Source organism: Lepidochelys kempii, chromosome 7 (assembly GCF_965140285.1).
Source record: "Lepidochelys kempii isolate rLepKem1 chromosome 7, rLepKem1.hap1, whole genome shotgun sequence".
NCBI classification, from domain to species: domain Eukaryota; kingdom Metazoa; phylum Chordata; order Testudines; family Cheloniidae; genus Lepidochelys; species Lepidochelys kempii.
The window spans coordinates 70,693,435-70,717,057 of NC_136386.1; the positions used below are offsets into that span (position 1 = coordinate 70,693,435).

General features: G+C 40.5%; 1 protein-coding gene across 1 annotated transcript in view; it reads left to right on the forward strand.

Moving 5' to 3' along the window:
• NRG3 (neuregulin 3) overlaps positions 1-23,623 on the forward strand; it is a 919,092-nt gene that overhangs the window by 660,064 nt on the left and 235,405 nt on the right. Inside the window, exon 3 of the mRNA XM_073353289.2 lies at positions 16,392-16,465. Coding sequence (XP_073209390.1) covers positions 16,392-16,465 — 74 coding nt within the window. The remainder of the gene's footprint in view (positions 1-16,391; positions 16,466-23,623) is intronic.

A 23,623-nucleotide genomic window follows, 5' to 3' on the forward strand; every position in this document is an offset into this window, starting at 1 on the left:
GAATAATGAAAATTAAATCAGCAGCACACTATGTATTACCTGTTTAAATGAATAAGACTACTCAATGCCTGTCTTATGTACAACATTTTATCATATTAGAATATAGCCAAGAAGAATAGAATTAGCTAACATGATGCTGTCCATGACTTTGCAGTGAATGTAGACAAGGGCAAGACACATTCAATGTCATGTCAGCTAGTCATGGTTAATTCCTACTGGGACCAGGAGTTATCCATGAGTAACTAACATAAAGCTGAATATGATTTGTCCTTGCCTATACTGCCTGCAAAGTCACAGTTAACACTGTGTCAGTTAATTACACCTTTGGAATCATGTTGTGATACAGTTTTGTAGTCAAGTCAAGTCCTAAGGTGCTTTCTTTATGGACAAGGTGTTCACAATCGGTAGTTATTAGCTAGCTGTTTGTTCTTTCATTTCCCTTTCAATTCCTAGCTTTTATTTCAGAATGATGTGTTGCAATGATGTTGCCCTTTTTAACCTATTTATCTATTGAGATGTATTGTGAGCTAATAACTGATCTTCCTGAAGTTGGCCAGTTTGTTCACACAGCTCTTACCATTACTTCTACAGATAACTTATTGTTGACATTTTAAATACTATCCAGTCTTGGCATATACTTCCCCATTTCATTCATTATTTTATGATGACTTGCCAAGTGCCCAATTCTGTCTGTGATACTTTTAATTTTCATATTTCCAGTCATGTTTTTGTAGCAGATAAATTCAATTCTATTCATTTTGAAGTCTTCTGCTTGACAGCACACTAAATTACCACTCTCTAATTATTGAACTTTTTCTTTTCATCCTCACCTCACTACTACCAATTACTATACATCCCAGCTGACCTATGTCACGTCTTCTTTTCTTATCATTTTAATCTGCTATAGTTTCTGCATTGATAGTGCTTGAGTGTAGTCTTCCAGAAAGAGCGTTCTGCAGCAGAGCAGAGGCAATGTCAAAAAATCATTACATTTTTTTCCTCTCAGACTGTGAAGTTTTCATTCATAAAATATCTGATGGAAAAGAAAGGATAGAGTGAAAAGGAATTCATACCTTGAAATCACAGCATGAGGTGGTTCCAGAGCTTGGATATAGTATGTGGAGTCTTTCATTTCTAGGTCACTAGTTCAAAATCCAGCCTAGTTCGTCTGGAACCGAAAGTTTAGTTTTGTTTTTGTTTTGAGGTTTTTTTAACCAGCTAATCGGCATTCAGTTCATACAATAAATGAGTTAATGGTCACAGAAAATCTCCTATAGATGGATGTAAATCCCCATTCTGCAAGTTACTTGAGCAGCTGCCTAATTTTAAGCATGTAAGTAATCACATTGGTTTTAATAGGACAACTAATGTGATTAGCCCTATTGACTGCAGTTGGGCAACTCAGATGCTTAAGTAGCATGCTGAGCTATCCTGAAACACCATCTCATTTGGCATTAATTATCAATCTTTTTATTTGGTTATTTATAATAATTTATAAATGTGTGAACTGGTCCATAGTCACCCATCCTGTAATCTTGGCACCCTGACTGAACAACACTTCATTTTCCCACCCCCCACCCCAAAATTAATGTAATAGAATAACCTAATGTGACACGTTTGTCAGTCTCATAAGACATGCTAAGAATTTAATGGATATTGAGCCTGGATTACATAGGTACCTATGTAGATCACCCATTTCAAAATAGGGGTGAGACATAATGGAAGAGTAGTGTGGGGAATCTTGTCCTCTTGCTTCTCCCAGTTGTACCTGTTCAGAGGACTAAGGAAGGACTTCATTCATCAGGGTTCACAATCATGCACTTTCATGACTTCTTGAGGTGAAATTAACTCCTTGTTCAGATGGCCAGCCTAAAGCCTATACACTTAAATCCCCAAAATAGGGCATAAGTGCTGGCCCTCTCTGCAGGGATATCTGTCATCTTATGAGAAATTTGATAGCAAAAAATGAATATCCAGCAATAGATGAGATCACTGTACCACTGAGTTTGTTTCTCAGTATACAAATAATAATTTTAGGGTTAAAGGAACACAGGCACCATTCCCTTAGTCTTTTGTATTATTAATTATTATTTATATTACCATAGCACCTAGGAATACTAGTCATGGGCCAGGACCTCATTGTGTGATGTTCTATACCAACACAGAACAATGAGAAAATTTATGCCTTAAGGAGTTTATAGTCTAAGTATGAGACAGGACAAAACAAATGTTCACAGCTGGGAGAGTACAAGTAAACAATGAGGCAGTATTGGTCAGCATGACAGGCATTAGTCTCTGCACATCAGCAGCTTAACCGTTCTCAGGTGTTTTTGTAGGCAGCGTGGCAAAGGAGAGTTTTAAGGTGGAATTTGAATATGAATAATGAGGTAGCTTTGCGGATGTTTACAAGAAATACTTCGCAAGTGTGCTAGGGAGTATGGGAGTGTAGGAGATTGTGGCCGCCACACCCCCTTGCTACTGGCAGTGCTTACTGGGGAATTAGCAGTCTTTGAGGCCCTGGCCCTCTAGGCAGGGACAAGGAGCAAGTAGTCCACGGCTCTGGCCTTGGGCAGGGCAGAGCACCAAACACTCTAGGGTCTCAGGCCCTCAGGCAGGGTGGAGCACCAGTCAGTCAGATTTGGAGGGAGTCCACACCCTCTCACTACAGGGAGAAAACACAAAGTTCCTTGTCTGAAAATCTAACAAGTGTAAAATGGAGGCTGGCATCCTGAACTGATTAGAGGCAAACATCAACAGCTTGCCAACAAATGAGCAATATGTGCAGTGGGAATTGGCCATGAAAGGTCTTGAAAGTGAATACAAGCAGTTTGTGTTTCATGCTATAGAGAAAAGGGAACCAGTGGAGGGATAGTCTGGAAGCACGTTAAGCAAACACTCTTCAGGCCAGCAGTGCACTTTGTGGGCTGTGCATACTGAAAGCTGTACATCCAACCAAAAGAATGAAGCCTTTCCTTAAGGGAGCACCATCAATTTGAGATCTAGTCAATTTGAAAAATTAACGTAGTTTCAGGTACTGCCCCTGCAGCTTTTATGGTTTCACAAACATATTTTCTATTTGCACATTTTTCTCTCTCCCCTATCCTTGTGTGAAAGACAGAAAGAGAAGCATTGTGTACAGAGCAAGAGAGGAAGGATAATCCAGTCATTCAGGAGGCTAACCTGGGATTTGGGAGAGAGATGTTCAATTCCCAGTTCTACCACAGGCTTCCTGTATGACTGTGGGCAGGACATTTAGTCTCTCTGTGCCTTGGTTCCCCCATCAGTGTCAGAGGGATTATAGAGCTTCCCTGTCTAATGGGTTTTGGAGAATAAATACATTTTTAAAAAAATATTCAGAGGCCCTCATTGCTAATCAGAGCCATGTAAGGGAGGTGGTGGAATCTTCCTGAGAGGTTTCTAAAGCCCAGCTTGACAAAGTCCTGGCTGGGATGATTTAGTTGGGGATTGGTCCTGCTTTGAGCAGGGGTTTGGACTACATGACCTCCTGAGGTCCCTTCCAACCCTGATATTCTATGATTCTAAGTATAACAGATGAAAATACCTAATCGAATGTCTGTTGAATCCAACAAAAGCGTTTATATTGACTTCAATGGGTATTGGACCCACAATACACAAAATAAATAGGATTAGTTGCTCAAGTTACTTTTAAGAATAGTACCTTTTATGAGGAAAATGAGAGATGAGTGATTTTTAAGTTGATAGTGTCCATTTGGTAGCATTGTAATATTACCGTACATAACAGCAAAAGCATATTTCTATAAACAAAAAAGGTGGGAGTCTGTCCTTGTGGCAGATTCCTGAAAAATCCTAAAATCAGACCTTTGTATACTAATGCTATAGCTCTTATTAACATTGATGTTATATTGCACTTTCTTATTTGTAGAGATGCTCTATGACAGGAGCGGGTAAACTTTTTGGCCTGAGAGCCACATTGGGTTTCCAAAATTGTATGGAGGTCCGGTTAGGGGAGGCTGTGTCTCCTCAAACAGGCAGGCATGGCCCGCCCTCTGACCCCTATCGGATCCCCCCTGCTTCTTGCCCCCTGACGGTTCCCCCCCCCCCCCGCCCTGGGACTCCTAACACATCCAACACGCCCCGTTCCCTGTCCCCTGACTGCCCCCCACTGCCCCATCCAACCCCCGACTCATTCCTGACTGCCCTCCCGGGACCCCTGCCCCCATTCAATCCCCCTGTTTCCCACCCTCTGACCGCCCTGACTCCTATCCACACCCCCAGCCCCTGACCATCCCCTCGAACTCTCCTGCCCTCTATCGAACCCTCCCTGCCCCCTTACCGCACTGCCTGGAGCACCGGTGGCTGGCGGCGCTACAGCCAGCTATTAACTGTGGTTTGTAACCTGTCCTTTAAATCAGCAACTGTACCCAATGCCGGGGAGATAGCTAATGTAACGCCAATATTTAAGAAGGGCTCTAGACGTGATCCTGGCAATTACGGACCAGTAAGTCTTCCGTCAGTACCGGGCAAATTAGTTGATAGATGTGCATTTATTTTATTGGCCTTATCCCAAAACACTGAAATCAATGGGAGTCTTTTTAGTTATTTTAATAGGATTTGACCAGGCCTTGTGCATGGGAGTTTCATAGGAGCACACTAGTTATTATTGGATATCTAATACTAATCTCTCAGTCCTACAAAAAGCTATATATTGTAGTTTGAATAGTATACAGATGTACTCTGATGTAATTCCTTAATTACATTTTTTTCTTAAAGTAAACCGTATAATTTTATACCCAACATAACTAAACATAGAAGCATCTGAACTGATCTAGTAAATGGTCTCTAAATCTAGACTAATTCAAGTGTTGGAATTTGGCATCAGTGACCATTTGCTGAAGTTCAGCATCTAGTTTTGTAAAAATCAAAAGTCCTTTTGCCAATTTTAACACATTCATAACCAGATTCTACTGAAATCTTTTTAAAACTGATTCTGCTGATGATGATCACATTGGAGTAGCATGTTGAAATCATTGTGGCACTTTAGTAGTACGTCCAATGTGAGTAAGGGTGGCAAAATATGCCATTTAACAAGTAATGTCTTTTTGTTAGGGCTAGCTGCTATTTTCAGAATATGTACCTTTTTGCAGTTTCATTCTGCTGGGAACAAGAGACTGTTCTCTCCTCTAGGGAGAGTTCACAATCAGAGATTATCTGACTTTTTAAAAAAAAATCTAAACAAAACAAATACATTTTTTTCCCCATCAAAACAAAATTATGTAAAAATCTTACTGTCTTGTCTTTATTTCTTAATATTTCAGAAAAATATAGTAATTTCATTAATGGACGTGTAATGGTACACTGCCAATACATTTAATATAAGATTGAGAGTCTTTGATTAGCTAAAATGCACCACTGTGATATTTTGGGGATCACCCAGCCCAGTAAGGAGGTCTGTCACTGACGGCCCTGTAAGATTAGTGACCATCATGCTGTGCAGCTGTGGTTCAGATGCCAGCCCATAAGCATAAGATCTCATCAGCTGGGTTACTCCTTATAGGGGGATACCAATGACCCCTCTAGTCCCGAGTATCCCCAAATCTGTCCTCCCTGAGTTCTTAGCTATCGGACACTTGGACCATTCCCCGTGGTTTGTTGCCTCTGAAGGCATGAAACCAGTGCCCAGTTATCTGTTCGGATAGGTGTACCCACTCCATGCAGTTTGCATACCAGAGGCCTGCTTGGAATAAAAATAAACAAAACATTTTTTAATAGAAAAGCCACAGATTCCAAGATGAAATAGTAAGGGGAAAGCAAACACACACAAGTAATGCAATAAATAAACATAAAGACACAACCTCAGGCTTTACACTTGCCGATTAGATAAAATCCCTTTTCTCATCCAAGTTACCTATTGCCTTTGAACGGTTTCCCGCATATGCCCTTAGCTATAGGGGGGAATCCACCATTCCTGGACAGCTTCCCACCCAGTGGCTGCCCCTCAGTTTCTTGATGAAAACCTCGGCTTCAAGGCTCTTTTTAAAAAGGCTTTTTCCTTTTTTTTTTCCCTTAGTTTTTTCTATTTTCCTGGCATGGCAACTCATGGCTATTCAAACTGGGAACGTGCCCTCTTGACTTGATAGCTGGGATGTTCATTTCATTAAGTTTAATGGTTCACCCCATCCTTTCCTGGGCTGGACAATGAGTGGGCAATTGAAGTTGGTTTTGGATAAACTACTGACTTGGGAGGTGCCCCTCCATGCCTGACTGCTCACTGCCCTGCTGTGAAGTGGAGCTAAAGTTTATGAGCATTGTTTCTAAGTACACAAATACATACATTCAGAGTCATTATGCAATATGTACATAGACTATGGCTATCCAGTTTTGAACATTACAAGCTTTCATAAAAGATTTTCCTCAATACACTTTTGTGGTACAATAACACAGCATGCAATCAGATGGTTCAACTGCTCATTTGGGGGGCGGTTAAACCGTCTGTTCTCCTTTGGGGTGCCTGGACCCTGATTATCACAACCACATATCTGTTTGTTTAAAATATATATATCCTGTGTTCAAAGAGAATGTGGAAATAATTGTATATAAAACCACATGCAAAAACAAATCAAATGGGGCTCCTGTATAATAGGTATTCCCTCCCGTGCAGTACTGCAGAAATACAGAGAAAGATCTCCACACAATCATTTCACCCCACTTATTTTCACTTCCATTATCTCAAAGGAAGGCTGGAATGTAGAATAAGCTCGGCAGCATGCCTTGAAAGTTGTCAAAATTGTGCTGTGTCAAGTCAAAGAGTTAAATGAGTTCTTGGGTCATCTGCCTCGTTTGCCTCCTGTTTAACCCAAGGAGCGGTTAGGTTGAATGCCTCAAGTGAACTTAGCTGCCATGATGTAGCCAGGTCCAAAGACAAGGTGTAGTTACAGCTTTCCTACCAAGAACAAATGGAGGTGGGGTGGGGGAAGGGAACTGGGCTGCTGCTGAGATGTTGACATTCAGCCACGAAGTAGTGATTGTGAACTTAAATAACAGAAAGGTGGGAAAGCTCCCTCAATCAAGGCGGCTGATCTCAACTCCATTTTCTTCAATTGCTTCCAGCCAAGATTACTTCAGTTTTGTCTGGGTTGAGCTTTATCCAGCTGGCTGTCATCCAAACCACAATCTCCATTAGACCCTGAAAGAGCTAGTCAACCGCACCGTCTGAGTCTGAATAAATAGAGACATAGAGCCGTGTGTCATCCGCAGGCTGGATGCACTGCAGTCTGCAGTTCACTATTTCCTCTAACAGCCTCATTATACTTTGAACCAGAGGGGTGACAAAATGGTACCCAAACATAAAAGAATACCCAGAGCATATGAGCAATCTTCCAATAACACCTTCTCAGTATTCAAAGAGAAAAAAAAGGAATGTTAAAGAAGTTATTAGAAATATAGTAGACTCAAATACTATATTCATAGCACTTATCGACTAATGTATTTTAGCCTGTGCAGATGTTAGCTAGACTAGGGTCCAGATCCTTAGCTGGTGTAAATCAGTGGAGCTCAGCTGATGGCAATGGAGCTATGCTAACTTACGCTAGCTGAGGAGCTGGCCCTAAGTGGCCAAAGGCAGACCTGAAGGAAGATAGGCCCTTCAGAAACACAGCAACTGGAATCCTATAAATAAACTATATATTTAGATAATTTGACTGAGCTCTAAAGGGCTGTTGACTTTGTGTTCCCCTCTCTCATCTTGGGTACAAATGTAGCAACTATTGCAGTACATTCATACAAAACTTCAACAAGGTCAGCAATGTTTCTATTCTCAAATCCAGCAAACAAAGTAATTCACAATATATATCTCTCCCTCCCACTCCCCCGGGCCAAAATCAACAGCAATTAAAGCAATAAGAAAACACACATGCATGCACAACACACACACAAACACACCCCACTTCAGGTCTATTTATTTAAAATACGTAATGACATCAGGCAGGACAGCATTGTGTCCACATTCACAAGACAAAAATAATAAGAATATCTACCTCTGATGTAGCACTTTTAATCAGTAGATCATCTTCTTCTTTCATATGGCTGGTGTAGAGTAGCAACTACAATTCCATCAGTAGATCTCAAAGCATGTTACAATGGAGGTCAGTATCATCATCCGCATTTTACAAATGGGGAAACTGAGACAGGGAGCGGTGAAATGACTTGCCTAAGGTTACCCAGCAGGCCAGTGGCAGAGCTGGCAATAGTATCCTGAATCCCAGGCTAGTGTTCGGTTCACTATAACACTCTGCTTCCCTTGAGAAGGGCTTGTCTACATGAGGAAATGTATTGGCCTAGAAAAGTACTCTTATTCTGGGATCAGTGTGTCTACAAAGGTAGTTATACCAGAATATCTATAGCAGTAGAATTATACTGCTATTGTTATGCTGGTAAATTTTCCTGTGTATAGAAAAACCCTAAAACACTGAAGTCTCTTCAAACAAAACCATACCAAGTAACTCTTTCTTGCAGACTTTATCTGTTCTTCTCTACAGATACAGGGTTATAGTTTGCACCATGATGTGGCCATTTTGTACTGCAATTACAATGCAGAGTAGCCCTACAGGTGAGGTATCTGGCCACAAGAGGCTCATCACCGAGACTTTCCAGTGGTGCAGAGGCAGTGTATCAATTCCTGTTCCTGCCACTGGAGTAGCTGTAGGAAAAATGGGCTTCCCTTTCATGTTTGGCGGATGCAAAGGAGCCTGCCTATCTTGGTCACCTGCTGAATAACATCCACCATAAAGTCAGGAAGGGCTGGTGCTCCCAAAGTATTGTCTCTTCATCAGTCTCCCTACAGAACTCTTCTGTTTTTTTCAAATGTGTCATGTTCATCTGTGATTTTTCTGTGTGCACCACCGAGACTATAGTAACTAACTTTAGAATTTGTTTGTCTGCCAGCAATACCAAGAGATTGACATTCATAAAAAACAAACATGTTTAACCTACAGACTGTGTGGTGGGGAATTCCCTGGACCATCCACAATGAGGCACTGGTGGAAGGGATTGACTCTGAGGAAAGCTTCAAGAGAATTTATTTTGTCAATAACCAGAAACACTAGAAGAGGTAAAAGTTCTAAACAAACAAAATGCTATTGCCTATGGCAGGTTTTTTCCTGTTGTAATTTGGTTCATTGAACTGATTCACTAAATTTTTGAGTACTGCATATGAATCATGGCAGAGTATGTTTCTGAAAATTAGTTATGTGAAGAAAGACACTCTTTAGTGTTAGTAAAGTAACAAATCCACCAAATTTGTTGAGACCCTGTGACTAGCATATTCCGCTACTTAAGAAGCCAGCCGACAGCAGTTCTATTTGTTGTAGTTATTTACCCCGTTGGTATGTGGGCTTCTTTTTTTGTTCCTTGTTTTTCTTGATGCTAAGTCATGTTAAAATGTGGGTCTTGTGACCAAGGTCTTATCGTGGGCCCAGATTCACTGGTGTACTCTGGATTCTTTGTGCTGTTCTAGTGACATCGGAGCTCCATACATTCAGTTTAACTGACTGTTTAGCCGGAGTGTATGGCTATTTTGCATTGTTGGCGTGGTAGAAAGCAGCTGAGTCATACAGGTTAATCTGGTCCATGGTTCCTCTGGCAAGTGTAGAAAGGATCTAACTATGACAAACTGATTCCTGAGATTGTGCAATCAACTAGAGTCTTGATTTGCCCCTTTGGTGAAGACTCTACAGTTTGCACAGCTGACATCTGTAGGAATAGTGTCACAAGGGAGTTATTCGCTGCTGGAAAAGGGCAGTATTGCTACTGTAAAGAACAGCTTTAGTTTTTGTCTGGGGCCTTTGGAACCTGCTCAGATGGTGCATTAAATCAGCATATCTCTTGGGAACTCTGAGCCCAGCCCCTCTCTGCCAAGCCCTGCTCATTTTTCTGACCCTAGGTGGCTCTGTGTCCCTGTGATGGAGTGGGGGATGTTGGTAACTTTGCCATTCATCCCTGTCTCACAGAATGTATCACAACTGGTTGCCTGCAACCTTGATTTAGCTGTACACAGTGAATTAAATGCTATGTCTCAGCTGATTTATAAAAGAGTTCAGCCCTATCTACACTGGCCAGGGAAGCGTGATGTCTCCATGCTAGCAAGAAACACATTTACAAATATGGTTCCAGCTAGGGAGGATGGACAGTAATGCCACAGACCTGGCCCAACTGCAACAGCAGCCTTATTTGAAAACTGATGGTTTTTTTGTAACTGCTCGTTAAAACCCAAAAGTTTCCTCTCAGGAAGAGAATAAGACTTACTCCGTGTCTGTATTCAATTATATATACTGTGGTCTGATATTAAGATCAAGAGAGAGGATTAACCCAGGTCAGCATTCTTCGTTGCTATGGTGGCACTCTCTCATAACTGTTATTGTTTTTGGTGCTGTCACCCTTCCTCCTACTTCTTTTCATTTCTCTTGCTTTCTGCCATACATACACAGCGAGAACAGACTGTCTGCTGTCTGAGCTCCCACAGCCCAGTGCCCACGCTCCTTCCCACAATTAAGAAAAACAATACTTTTTTCTTTTAACAATTTGCTTGTTAAATTTGGTTACGTGAGCCCTTTATAAAAGAATCTCATTAATTCTGAGACTTGAGTGAGCATCTGTATCACAATGACGAGATGTTTCTGCAGTCTCATGAAAGGAAACATGCCATTTCCATCCACCCTGCTTGATATACACTTTGTGATGAGACCCCTATAATTTCTGGCAAGCCAGCTATAATAATTATCTGATTTGGAGTTTAAATAGTATATTTATGTTGTAATTCTGTAAGGATGGTAGTGGGTGTAAACCTAATTTTATGAGTGCTAACTCCTTCACAGATTTTGACATAACTTAGCATTGCTCATACAAATCACTCATGATACAATGCTATCATCTCAGAAAAAGCCACCCACAGCCAAAAATATGGGTATGCAATCTGTTATAATGAGTCAAATTCTTACAGCACTCTATCAGTCCTAACTGTTTTAGAAACCCTTTCCCTTTCTTAATCCCTTGAATATTGGCCCCGCTGAAGTCAATGGTGAAATCCAGGGCCAGGATTTCACCCCATTTCTTTAAGTAGTAGCAACAGGGAATTCTAGCTTTCAGACTATGTGCAAAATAGGAAACTATGCTTTCTGGTTTATGTCCTAACCCAGGGTAGATTTCTTTGGCACAACCCAATGGCTGCATAGAATTGTAGTTCGCTACATCTTATTTATTCTACTTAATTCATGTTCTCTCAAGCCAGAGATGAGATATTCTGTGTGGGGAATAAAACACTGATCAAATCTTATAGACGACCGGGACATTTCCTCACCTAGATTTGTGATTCTTGGCTTTGTGAATAAATACGTATCCCATTATAACTACTACTGTTTAGGTTTCCATGATGTAATGGCTATAAGTGCTGTCGTGAAATTAATTAATGTGATATACCATATCCAGCAGAAATTCTAACGTGGTTTTTTCTCATTAAGACTACTGCTGAGTGTGTTGTTTTTGATACTTTTGAAGGTATGAGGAAGCTTACGCTGGCTTGGCTATTCTGGGTATATTCAGCCTTTGCTTTTCACGAGGAGTATGTACTACTAATTCACTCTTTTAAATAAGGATGCTTCCAATTTATGAGGTAATAACCTTGTCATTGGTTTATAAAAATCCAGCCCTTTGGCACTGCCTCTTAGAGATTCCCATTAATGCTCATATGTATGTCTTTGGCTCAAGCTATGGTTATTACTTCATTAACAGGGAGCATGCTTAAATTGTTATACAGAAATGTGTATTCTGTCCTCCACATTCTGATTGGCTGCTAAAATTTCCTTTAATTTGATTGAATACTATTTTCAAAATTCTCCTTTTCTATGCTTAAAATAAATATGTCTGCCTCAACTTCTGACCCCTTTCCCACATCTCTCAAACCCAGTCTTCAGAATATCTTTCCCTGTTCCTCCTTGATTCTTTAGGTCCTTTCTTCTTTAGGAAAGCTTAGGTGTGCATCTTACCTCCACACAGGGTAATTCTTCTTTTCAAATTACATTGTTTACAGTGCCTGGGTTAGGTGAGGGATAAGGTCAGAAATCAGTTTAACACAGACATGTTTCTTGTGGTCATAGAGATGGGGATTTCTGAGGGTAGTAGCTGATTAAAGGGTAGGATTTTCAGAATATACTTTCACTTTGTCTAATAATGGCTATCATTCGGAATTCAGGGATTTGCATATTGCACCATTACTAAGAAATAACTAGAATTATTTTAGTAAATGAAGCCCTCTCAGCCAATAATAGTAGAGGGAGTAACATATTTGAGAAATATCTATAACAACTAGGTGTTGTGCTAACATTGAGTGACATATATATTTCAGTATCATTTAATATTAATCTTAATAATCGATTAAATGGGGAAGGTAGCCCAAACAGGAGAATAAGCATGAGTATCTCTTTTGTCCTATAACATTTATGCATATGTGGGTGAGTATGTACAGGGAGAATACAGAGGAAAACAACTGATACTCATACCTCAGTGGGAAATATATTTTAGCTGTAAAGGATTAGCAATAGAAACTTTGACAGCCTTTTAGCGCGCTTGTATTTTCACACAGTGAATATCTTGGGTGACCTCCATAACAATATAATGTAGGACCTGGAGGACATGACCATAGAGAAAGAAAACTGCCAATAGAAGGATGCAACAGCTAACCTGCTGAATCTTGCCTGAATTAAACAAAATTATGCTTATTTTAAAAGAAGAAGGGAGAGGGACTAGGGGTATTATTTGCAAGATTTTCAATACTCTGCCAGATAGTTTTACTTGTTGTTCTTTTTTCATAGTATTCTGAATGTAAGTCATTCTATTTTCAATTTTTGTTTTAGTTTTCTTCTAATTTCTAGGCATACACAATTACTTTGGATGAAATCCAGAATGCAAAAATAGATAAATTCATTTCCTTAGTTTACTTCAGGGAACACAAGATGAAAACTGAACTAGGGTGTTGTTTAGTAAGGCCCTAATTCACCAAAGCACTTAAGCATTTGCTCAAGTCCATTCATATACAGCAAAGCGCCTTAGACTATACATTAAGTGATTTGCTGAATAGGGATGGAGTTTAGCGTGTGTTCTAACTGCTTTGCTGAACTGAGTCTTACATACAGATCTGTACTTTTAGGTCTGTGTAATCAATTTCTTCTGCCACCTCCATTTTTTTTATAAAGGCATGTTTAACAAACCCTTGCTTATTACATAATAAAATAGTCACCATTGGAACAGTCTATTTCATCTAAGTATTTTCAAGATTTCTCTCCTTAATCATGGCTTTCAAACACAGACATAAATATAATTTTGATCATTTCCACAGCTTGCTGGCAATATTCAGCCAGCTCATTTAGATTTATTTGAACTTATTAATGTGACATGTGTGTGATTTTTAAATGGAACCTTTCATTTGTCACTTTCTTAAAGGCATACTGCCACTTAAGAGTGTTGTATGCAGGCATAGCAAAGATGATGGGCACAGCCACCAGTTTAGAAGCACAGTGGCTGTTTTAGCACGGATTAGGGTGCCACAACATCATCACGTTTCGTTATCTTTTACTACTCTAACTGTCAAATGAGAGTATAAAGTGGGTCCACAAATGCTTACTACTTTTTCTGCCATCCCATGAGACATGATTGCAAAGGTTTCAAGATTGGTGTAGTATTCATTGTAGATCAGGTCTCATTGCAGTTTGCAACATGACAAATCTTAAATTAAGCATTTTAAATAATTTGTAAGACATAAGCTACAGCTAATAATTCCTTCTTAAATATTGTTTACTTTCTGTAAGGCTATTTGTATGTGTGTTAAATAAACTAGTATATTCTCACTGTGATATGCCTATGAACAATATTTTTTTTAATTAAGAAAGTATTGAAAATACATGAATAATTTGATATGTTATATCACAGGAAAGTGAAAATGAAATGGCTAGTCCCTGTAAATTCAATCAAGTTAAGAGTGTTGCACTTCTCTGTTCCTCAGAGCCCAATGGAGTTGCATATTAATCCTGACACAGAAACAATGAGAAATGTGCACTATAGAATTATTATATGTGGAGGCTGCACCTTTATTAAAGCAGTTATCCAATGGGGAGCCCCCACCACCACCTTCTCAAACTACCAAGCATTGCTGTTCCAGTGTAGACTTCAATTGGGCACCAATGGCCCTGGATTCTACCAACCTGAAAATGGTATGAGGGCAATGCGCCCTCTCAACACCCTCAGGTCTAGCCAGGCTCCCAACCCTTCCTCTCCAATATGCAGGAGGTAAGACACATGAGATGAGGTGAGCCACACGCTGCATGAAACACCACCTCACCACAATGTTGTGCTCACCACAATGTTGTTCCTCCTCACAGGGAGGAGGAATCAGTGGATGGAGTATATACAGTGTTTGCTCCAGCTGCTTCTGGCTGAGTTTTCCCTCTCTGTCCCATTGTGCCCAAGAAGCCCATTGGACTCTTTTCTAACCCACCAACTATAATGGAAGCCACCCAAAGTTCCAGCTAATGTATATAAAACCCCCAAACCAGACCTCTGGGATGGAAAGTGAAAGAAAAAAAAGCCACACCACAGATTGCCAATTTTGCCATATTGATAAAATCCTTTCCAGACCACAGATGAAAGATTGGTGATCAGCCGAGCCACCCAGAATCACAGGATGTCCAGTATACATGATAAGACTGGGAAAGGATAGTCCTGGAACAGAGACCCCAAAATGGCTATCTGCCTCAACACCAAGCAATAGCCAACCACCACACTCCTGCTCTGGCAAGAGCCAATCATCTGGCCCATCTCAAACCCCTGTCCAACAGCAGCAAGAATGGGGTGGGACAGGCTCCATTGCCCTAATGCAATGTGAGGTATAGTCTCCCCCACTTCCCAAACAGAATGGGTAAGAAGGGGGATGTGGGAAGAGGGAAAAAGAAAGAAGGAACACCTTCCCCTCTTTCTTACACCCCCACAGACTGAAGGCCATCAGGAGGGGACAGGGAGGAGGAATCAGTGGATGGAATATATACAGTGTTTGCTCCAGCTGCTCCTGGCTGAGATTTCCCTCTCTGTCCCACTGGGAGTGGTTGCATCTCCATTGCTCTGGGCCTCATCAAAGACTCACTCTAGCTAGTGAGGTGAGTATTTGTAGAATATGGCCATGCTAAATATCATTTTGCAACTTTCAGAGAACAGATTTTCAATTTAATAAAATGTGTATTTTTGCTATGTAACATGACTACATTTACTATCATAGAATGACAGTCAGAGTGGCAAATAAAAATGATTTTCAAAAGGCTAATAGAACATGTTGCCACCAGTAGAAAACCAGCACCCCTTCTGTGGGTTATTTTGGTACTTGGATAGGAGGCACGCCAAATAAACAAGTTCAAGAGTGCAGTGTTTGTAAAGGTGTTAGAGTCTGTTGTTCTCTTACATGAGTCACTTTTTGGTCCCTCAGGGTTGGAGGTTAAAAACAAAATACTCTGAGTCCTCTCTCTTCTGTGCTTAGGAACAGTGGTCATTATTCAATTATTTGTGACTCAGCAATAGCATTCTACCTTACAAAATTTTAGCATGTTTGAACACAGTTGAGAAGAATCCAGATCGTTAACACAATTAATAGATTCTTAGATTTTGAAGTCAAAAGGGATCATTGTGATTGTCTAGTCTGACTTCCTGCATAACACTAGCCATAGCAGAATTCTGATATCCTTATTTAAATTGAATAGTAACCTATTCCACAAATAGTCACACTGAAGTCAATGGGATTAATGTGGAGTAAGGACTTATTCCGTCTGAATAACAGTATTAGAATCTGACTATAAAATAAATGTGTGGAGGCAGCGGACATTTTGGTTTACATGCGCCAGATTGGTGAGAGATAAATATTGCCCAAAGACATGCTACCCTTTAGGCATGGCAAGAAAGGACCTTAAAATTAATGGCAAGATAAATATTCACTCTTTATTAGGACAGCCAAAGACTGAGAAGTTGTAAATGTGCCATCTGGTACAGGACCGAGGCTCTATAAACCTATAACAAAATGTAATGATAATTTATTTTACTACATATAATTGCTTTTTTACTGAAGTTAAGAAAATCACATTTAAACAGTTTCTTTTGATATAAAATGGTCAAGAACTATTCAGAGGAAGCTTTCTTGAAATGGAGACTATTTTATATCACCTGATTTATTTACAGCAATAAGCTGCTTCTGTAATGGCTCAAATTATTAGAGACATGTAAGTCCTTTGCAGCATTGCCAACAATGTTTCCAGTTAATGTGATGTTTTGAAATTCACTTTTTACTTCCACATGCGTATGTTTGTCATTTATCCCCTTTTTCTCAGGTGCAAAGAGGGCTACCAAGGAGTCCGCTGTGACCAATTTTTGCCGAAAACCGACTCAATCTTGTCAGATCCAAGTATGTCAAATATTTTTCTACTATCTTGATCACATGCTGGAGGCAACTCTTGCCGTAAGAGATGACCCTTTGCCTATTGTTGGAATTCTATTATGGCCAATTTCAATTGCTTTTAAAGAATGGTATCCCTTTAGTATAAGACTTATAAATCTTGTTGATCAGGTAATTTTTGCTGGAAAAAGTACACACCCCTATAAGCGATTTTAAAAAGCAAAGGGGGATCTGTAGCAATAAAACATATTGGATCAAAATCGGAATAGTTCCATTGATTTTGATGGAATTGTGTCTTTATTAACCAGCTAAGGATCCTCACCTTTATTTTCTGTACTCTTTTGTTTTGTGCTACTAGTAAAACAATATGATTCCAAAGGAACAAAAAAAATGAACTGAAAAGTACAAAATTTTATGTTCCTTAAAGTGCAACATTAAACATTTAGCGAAAATATGGTCTCTTTATGTCTTTTAAACATTCTGGACAAGAATGTGTCCCCAGGCTCACATGAAGTTCTACTTTACTTGTGGGGTAAGGCTCTACTTCCCATGAGCAAAATGGACAGAATGTAGCACTATATTACACCTCCTCTTGTGAAAGCACCATACAGGCACAAGTTCATTTTTTTGTTTTGTTACTGATTTTCATTCTGTTTGAATAAGAATGTATGTACAATATCTTAGCAGAACAAGGCATATTTCCTAAAAAGGGATCCCATTTAACAAATAGCACCAAATTATTCATTTAATTTTCTTATCTGCTTTTTCTTTAAGAAAAATAAAAAAGGCATAAAACAAAGGGTCATGTCCAATCCCTTATTACTTTCTTGTACCTTGAAAAAGTAATATATTTCCAGAGTGATTTTTTTTTAAAATGATGCTTGTTTCTTTCTATTTTCGTGGTTGCTGGTTATTTTTGTTGTTTTCTTCCTTTGCTAGGTGTCGAAAAGGCTATTTGGATGACTGCTGCCAGAGATACCTGTTGCTCTGCAGTATTGTATGTCTGGCTCACTCACATTATAGATTGCTTTGTGTTTGGTCTAGCTTTTCTTTTAGCCTGCCCTTTAATTGTAGTAATATAGTCTACAATGAATAGACTGATTCTAGCCCACTAAGTGGTGTGCATTAGGGTCACCAGCTGTCAGGCAGGCAGGTTCAATGGATTTTAAAAGCAAGGGGCAGAAAAATCAATTATTAACATTAAGATGATGTGATGCTTATTTGACTTGGTTCTATCAGAAGACTGTAGTCTAGTATTTCTGGGCTAGAGGTGAGATGTTGCAATGAAATCCTGTCAAGACCTGATTCAAACCCCATGAAGTAAATGGAAAGACTCTCATAAAGGTGCAGTTAGGCCAAACACCACACAGAATATATATTTTGAATGTGTCTAATGTTTTCTCAGATCTTTAAGCATGTTTTCCTGTTGATTTTTGACATTGTATTGATTGTTCATACTTATTTCCATTAACATGGGAGCAACTGTTACTCCAGTTGGCTTTTGTTGGTACTGACTAAAAATAATTATGCAGCCAGCAGAGCCTATCCTGTGTTTTCAATCTCTGCTGAAATCTTCTTGTGATTCTTCTTGATCATAAAGGATAATTTAATTTTGCTCAATATGGGTTGTGTTCAGAAATCTACTACTGTGTTGACTTACAAGCAAGCAGCTAGATCCTCATCTGATATGAATTGTCATAGCATCCAGAGCTGAATTTTGTGGCTTGGGTCCATCTCTGAAGGGAAGGGTTTTAATCACTTCCGTGGTAATTACATTATAGAAAAAATGCCATCTGTTTATAGGATCAGAGCCTTACTGTCCACAAAATAAGCCCTCAGAGCAGCTGTATGCAAATTTTATCTGGAGTTTGTCATTTTCTTTGGCCATATCAATGTCATTTTCAAGACTAATGCCACACCACACATAAGATCATAAAGTAAAAGTCTCAAGGGTCACTGAGGTGAAACGGGTTAACCATAAAACATGTGTTATCAAACGTTTGTGTCCCAGAGGCCAGTAGGATTAGAAGTAGGAGCTGCATTGACCCAAAATGATCAGGTGGAGTCCTTGAAATGACAGGACAAGATTAGATTTGTGGATGTGGGGCAAGTGGGCTTGACATTTCTGTTAGCAATAAGTTGTAGGGTTATATAAACAGTGTGCCCCTAAGGTACATGACAGACATCGCAAATCAGCCTTGCAAAGCGATGAGAGGGCCCCAGGAGCAAATTGTGTGAATTAAAAAAGAAATCCTGATCAGGTATGTGGAAAAAAAGAAGTAGAATCACTTCAGAGATTTTACTGAATTTGACAACAGACAAGAAAAGGCACATCACATGGGAAGTACAACATTGAGCATTGGATTGCCAGTTCTCCATGTAGACTTATAAGTATTGTCCCCTGTTCTCGTCATCAGGTTCCATGTAAAACTCCATATAAAGACAGTGTTCCCCTTCCTCCTCCATTTTTAAAGGTATTGCATCAGAAGACAATGAGGAAGTTGTGGGTATTTATTTTGTTTTGCTTTTATTTTTAAGGGTGGGGGTGGAAAGAGAGGAAATCCAAACGGGAAGTGGGGGACACATTTTCTTGCTCCTCATGATAACATTCCCAGGATGCATGTAGTAAAAGACAAGACAAAGGCCCAGATTTTAAAGGTATTTAGCCATTCCTGTGCTCAGTGTCGCAATGCCTAACTGATTTTGGAACCTAAATCTCATTTTCAAAAAGGATTTAGCCACTTTGGAGTCTAAATTCTGTCCACTGAACACAACAATACTTACATACTTTTAAAAATCTGGGCCGAGGTGCTTTCACACTGAGGTAGTCCTGGAGCTTTACAATTTCACCTTCCTGGTAGGAAAGGAGACTTTTTTTAGACAGGAACTCTGTAGACTTTATTTTGCAAAACAAGAGTTTTGCTGCTAAAGAGGTGGAATTGTAAGGCTCCAGAACTGTATTACCACGAGAACACGCATTTAATATGATGTGCCAGCTGTGTGTTGAAACACTATAACCAGGATATGACAGAACATATTGAAAAGCCAAGGCCCAAGAGAGGAAAGGGGAAATCATAACTACACTGCCTTCTCAGGAGAGAAGAGAGGAATTCAGAATCAATAGTCTTTCAGCTCAGGTAGCCAAATTGTTCCTCAATTGCTTTAAAAAGAAATTAAAATAGAAAAATATTTGGACCTTATAATTTTACAGTTTTACCATCATAGGGGCCTAATCACATCAGCCACACTATCAGAGGCTCGTTCACTTGCACATCTACCAATGTGATATATGCCATCATGTGCCAGCAATGCCCCTCTGCCATGTACGTTGGTCAAACTGGACAGTCTCTACGTAAAAGAATAAATGGACACAAATCAGACGTCAAGAATTATAACATTCAAAAACCAGTCGGAGAACACTTCAATCTCTTTGGTCACTCGATTACAGACCTAAAAGTGACAATTCTTCAACAAAAAAACTTCAGAAACAGACTCCAGTGAGAGACTGCTGAATTGGAATTAATTTGCAAACTGGATACAATTAACTTAGGCTTGAATAAAGACTGCGACTGGATGTGTCATTACACAAAATAAAACTATTTCCCCATGGTTATTGTTTACTGTTCCTCAGACGTTCTTGTCAACTGCTGGAAATGGCCCACCTTGATTATCACTACAAAATGTTTTTCTCCTCCCCGCTCTCCTGCTGGTAATAACTCACTGTACCTGATCACTCTCCTTACAGTGTGTATGGTAACACCCATTGTTTCATGTTCTCTGTGTATATAAATCTCCCCACTGTATTTTCCACTGAATGCATCTGATGAAGTGAGCTATAGCTCACAAAAGCATATGCTCAAATAAATTTGTTAGTCTCTAAGGTGCCACAAGTACACCTTTTCTTTTTGCGGATACAGACTAACATGGCTGCTACTCTGAAACCAGTTTTGGAGGTAAGCTAATTGAGACTCTAACAGGGTATCTAACAACACCTAGCTCTAATATAACACTGAATGCAGCATAGCTGACAGTGCACTATAGGTGTCATTTAGTGATTTTTCTGTCAGCATCATCAAGCACAAAACAAGGTTATGGTGATGTGCTCCAAACTAATGTGCAGGGTAAAAAATGTAAACGACGAACATGCTTCTCAAATCTGAAAGTGAAAAAGATAGTGAGAGAACAGTTTTCAAATACCATTAAGATCAAGCCTCTTGTATTGCTTTTATGGATAACAGCAGGTTTTTTCTTTCATTTTCATCATCAAGTTCCCAAACCATGGATGGAGAGACAGAGGCTTCATTTTTGTGCCAAACATTTCCCTTGGTTTTGGATCACAGGGATTTACATCTGCTCTTCGTTTTGAGTTTCAGGTTTGAACAAACCATCAAGCTCAGCTGAAAACCTGAAACTATAAATCATGCCAGGTTCACAGGCAAGGATAGAAAATGCCAGCAAATCTTGCAGTAGCTCTGGCACAAGTTTTAGATTTGTAACAAATGTTTTTCACAGTGTTGCTGCATGGAATATGTATGAGACTGAATAAAAATATGGATTTGAATCAAGTATGTTGGATTTTATCTAAAAGTTCTTACACATTAGCGGCTAGATTGTGCATTTAGGCATATCCCTTAGCAAAGAGTTACACTAACCCTGAGGAAAGTGGGCAGAATGACTCTTGGAGCTTCTAGTTATGGAGTGCATGTGCATCTGCTACAACACCCAATTGTGAAGTGCAGCTTACTTCCCCACCATGTAGCTGGCCAGTTTGGCTCGTGGTGTATGGGGTGTGCCAGGGTCCTGCTTCACCCCTGCACTCACTGAGGTGTCCTGCACCCCTGGGGGACTAGGGAAGGAGCTACCTATAGACTGCAGGTTACAATTTTGCAGGCCTTTATACAGACCATGGAAGTGAAGGGGAAGCCTCCTTAAGCTCTTCCCCACGTTTTGCATCTACAAGTGCTAGCAGAATCTAAATTAATTGGCTAATCTGAGCAAAACGTGTGACTATAACAAAACATTTTGAAAAGTCAGCAGTAAGGCAAAAGGCATTGCTATAATTCTCTCTCCTTCCTTCAAAAGACCCAGTTGTGGTGGTGGTGGTAGTTTTTAAATCACACATTCAGTGATTAGCTTCAAGAAAGTTATATCCAGTCTATGAAATTCTACTATAATCACAAGAGCACATTACAGTATGTGTAGATAGTTATTCTGATGACCCAATCCAGATTGAAATCAGTGCACACTTAGAGTTGCCAGGTGTCTGGTTTTCGACCAGAACGTCCAGTTGAAAAGAGACCCATTAAAAGTCCAGTTGGCAGGCCTGGCATTCTCCCTACCTGGCTCCACGTGGCTCCTGGAAGCGGCAACATGTCCCTCTGGCTCCTAGGCGGAGGGATGGCTGGAGGGCTGTGTGCACTACCCCTGCCCCATGCACCGGCTCTGCAGCTCCAGTTGGCCAGACACCACATCTAATGGCGCTTGTGGGCAGAGGCAACAGGCACCATGCAGAGCCGCCTGGCCGCCCATCCGCCTAGGAGCCAGAGAGATACTTCACTGCTTCTGGGGAGCCCTCTAAGGTAACTGCCATCCGGAACCTGCTCCCTGCACCCCTTCCCATACCCCAACCCCCTGCCCCAGCCCTGAGTCCCCTCCCACACCCAAACTCCCTCCCAGAGCCCAAACCCTGCAAACACACCTGCATCCCAACCGCCTGCCTCAGCCCAGAGCCCCCTCCCATACTCCACCCCTAGCCTGGAGCCCCTCCTGCACCCCAAACCTCTCATCCCTTGCTCCACCCCAGAGCCTGCACCCCCACCTCCTGGCCCAACCCAGAGCCCCCTCCCACACCCTGGAATCCTTATTTCTGGCCCCATCCTGGAGTCTGCACCCCTGGCCAGAGCCCTCAGTCTGTCTTGCACTCCTACCCCAGCCTGGTGAAAATGAGTGAGTGAGTGAGGGTGGGGGAGAGGGAGCAACAGACAGGGGTTGTGGAGGGGCTGGGGCATCTGAAAAAGGGTGGGGCCTTGGAGAAGGGGCAGGGCAAGGGTGTTTGGTTTTGTGCTATTAGAAAGTTGGCAACCTCCGCAAACTGTCACCAGATCACACTAGATTGTAATTTGACTCCAAATCTTTTAAAAACTTGGAAAGGATTTTTTCCCCTTTTTCCATCTTCACCTCTATCCTGGAAGATTGGATAGTGTGAAGCTTTGAATCTCAAGAGTTGTTTTCTAGTTTCTTTTCACTATGAGGGAGTCATATATAAGTAAAAGGAGTGGTTTGTCCAGTCTCTCTCTCTCTCTCTCTGTGTGCATCCCCACCCGCATTCTGTCAGGCTTGCAGCTAATGAAGACTGCATGTCAGTGGAAGACCATGGAGAGAGAAGACTTGGGAGAAAGAAGATACTTTTGGGGAGCAGAGAGAAATCTGGTTCCTCAGCTTTCCTTTTTAAAACTGATTATTCCAGAGAGAGGCCAGTCTGAGCAAGGACAGCAATGGAAGTAAGGAGCTTTGAGACTTTTAGTGGTATATAAATCCCCACAAGCAAGCAGAATGGAGAAATCAAACTGTACAAGTTCCAGCCAGCAAGTGAAGAGAAACTTTAATCAATAAATCTTCTTATAAGCCATAGACAATAGAAGGCCGGGAAAAAATCATCTGTAAGGAAAGATGTGGGCTTTCAGACCAAACTACTTTCTGTTTGATGGCAGCTTGTAAAGGGATTTGGGACCTGCACCTACATAAAGAATCTCTGGAACTTGATATTGCTTTTCTTGTTGTGCACCTTCATTTAAAAGATCTTTTCCCCCCCGTGTGGCTGCAGAGAGACATGTCTACTGTTCATTACACAATGATCACAACAGATGGCTGTGAATAAATAGTGCAATATTACATAAGGTAGCCAGTTGTGAAACACTTACTCACACTGGTGAGCATTTACTCCCACGAGTACTCCTGTTGATTTCAGTGTGAATAAAGAGGCAGTTCAATACCGTGTTTTGGTAAATAGAAAGACCTTTAGAAGTACTGAGGTTTTGTAATGCTACTTTTTCTCCGTGAAATTTTGAAAACAAATTCACAATTTTTCTGATTCTGTTTTTGCCCACTCCAAGTTTTTTGTTTCTGAGAAAGATAGTGAATATAAATCACAGCTGGAAGCATAACTTC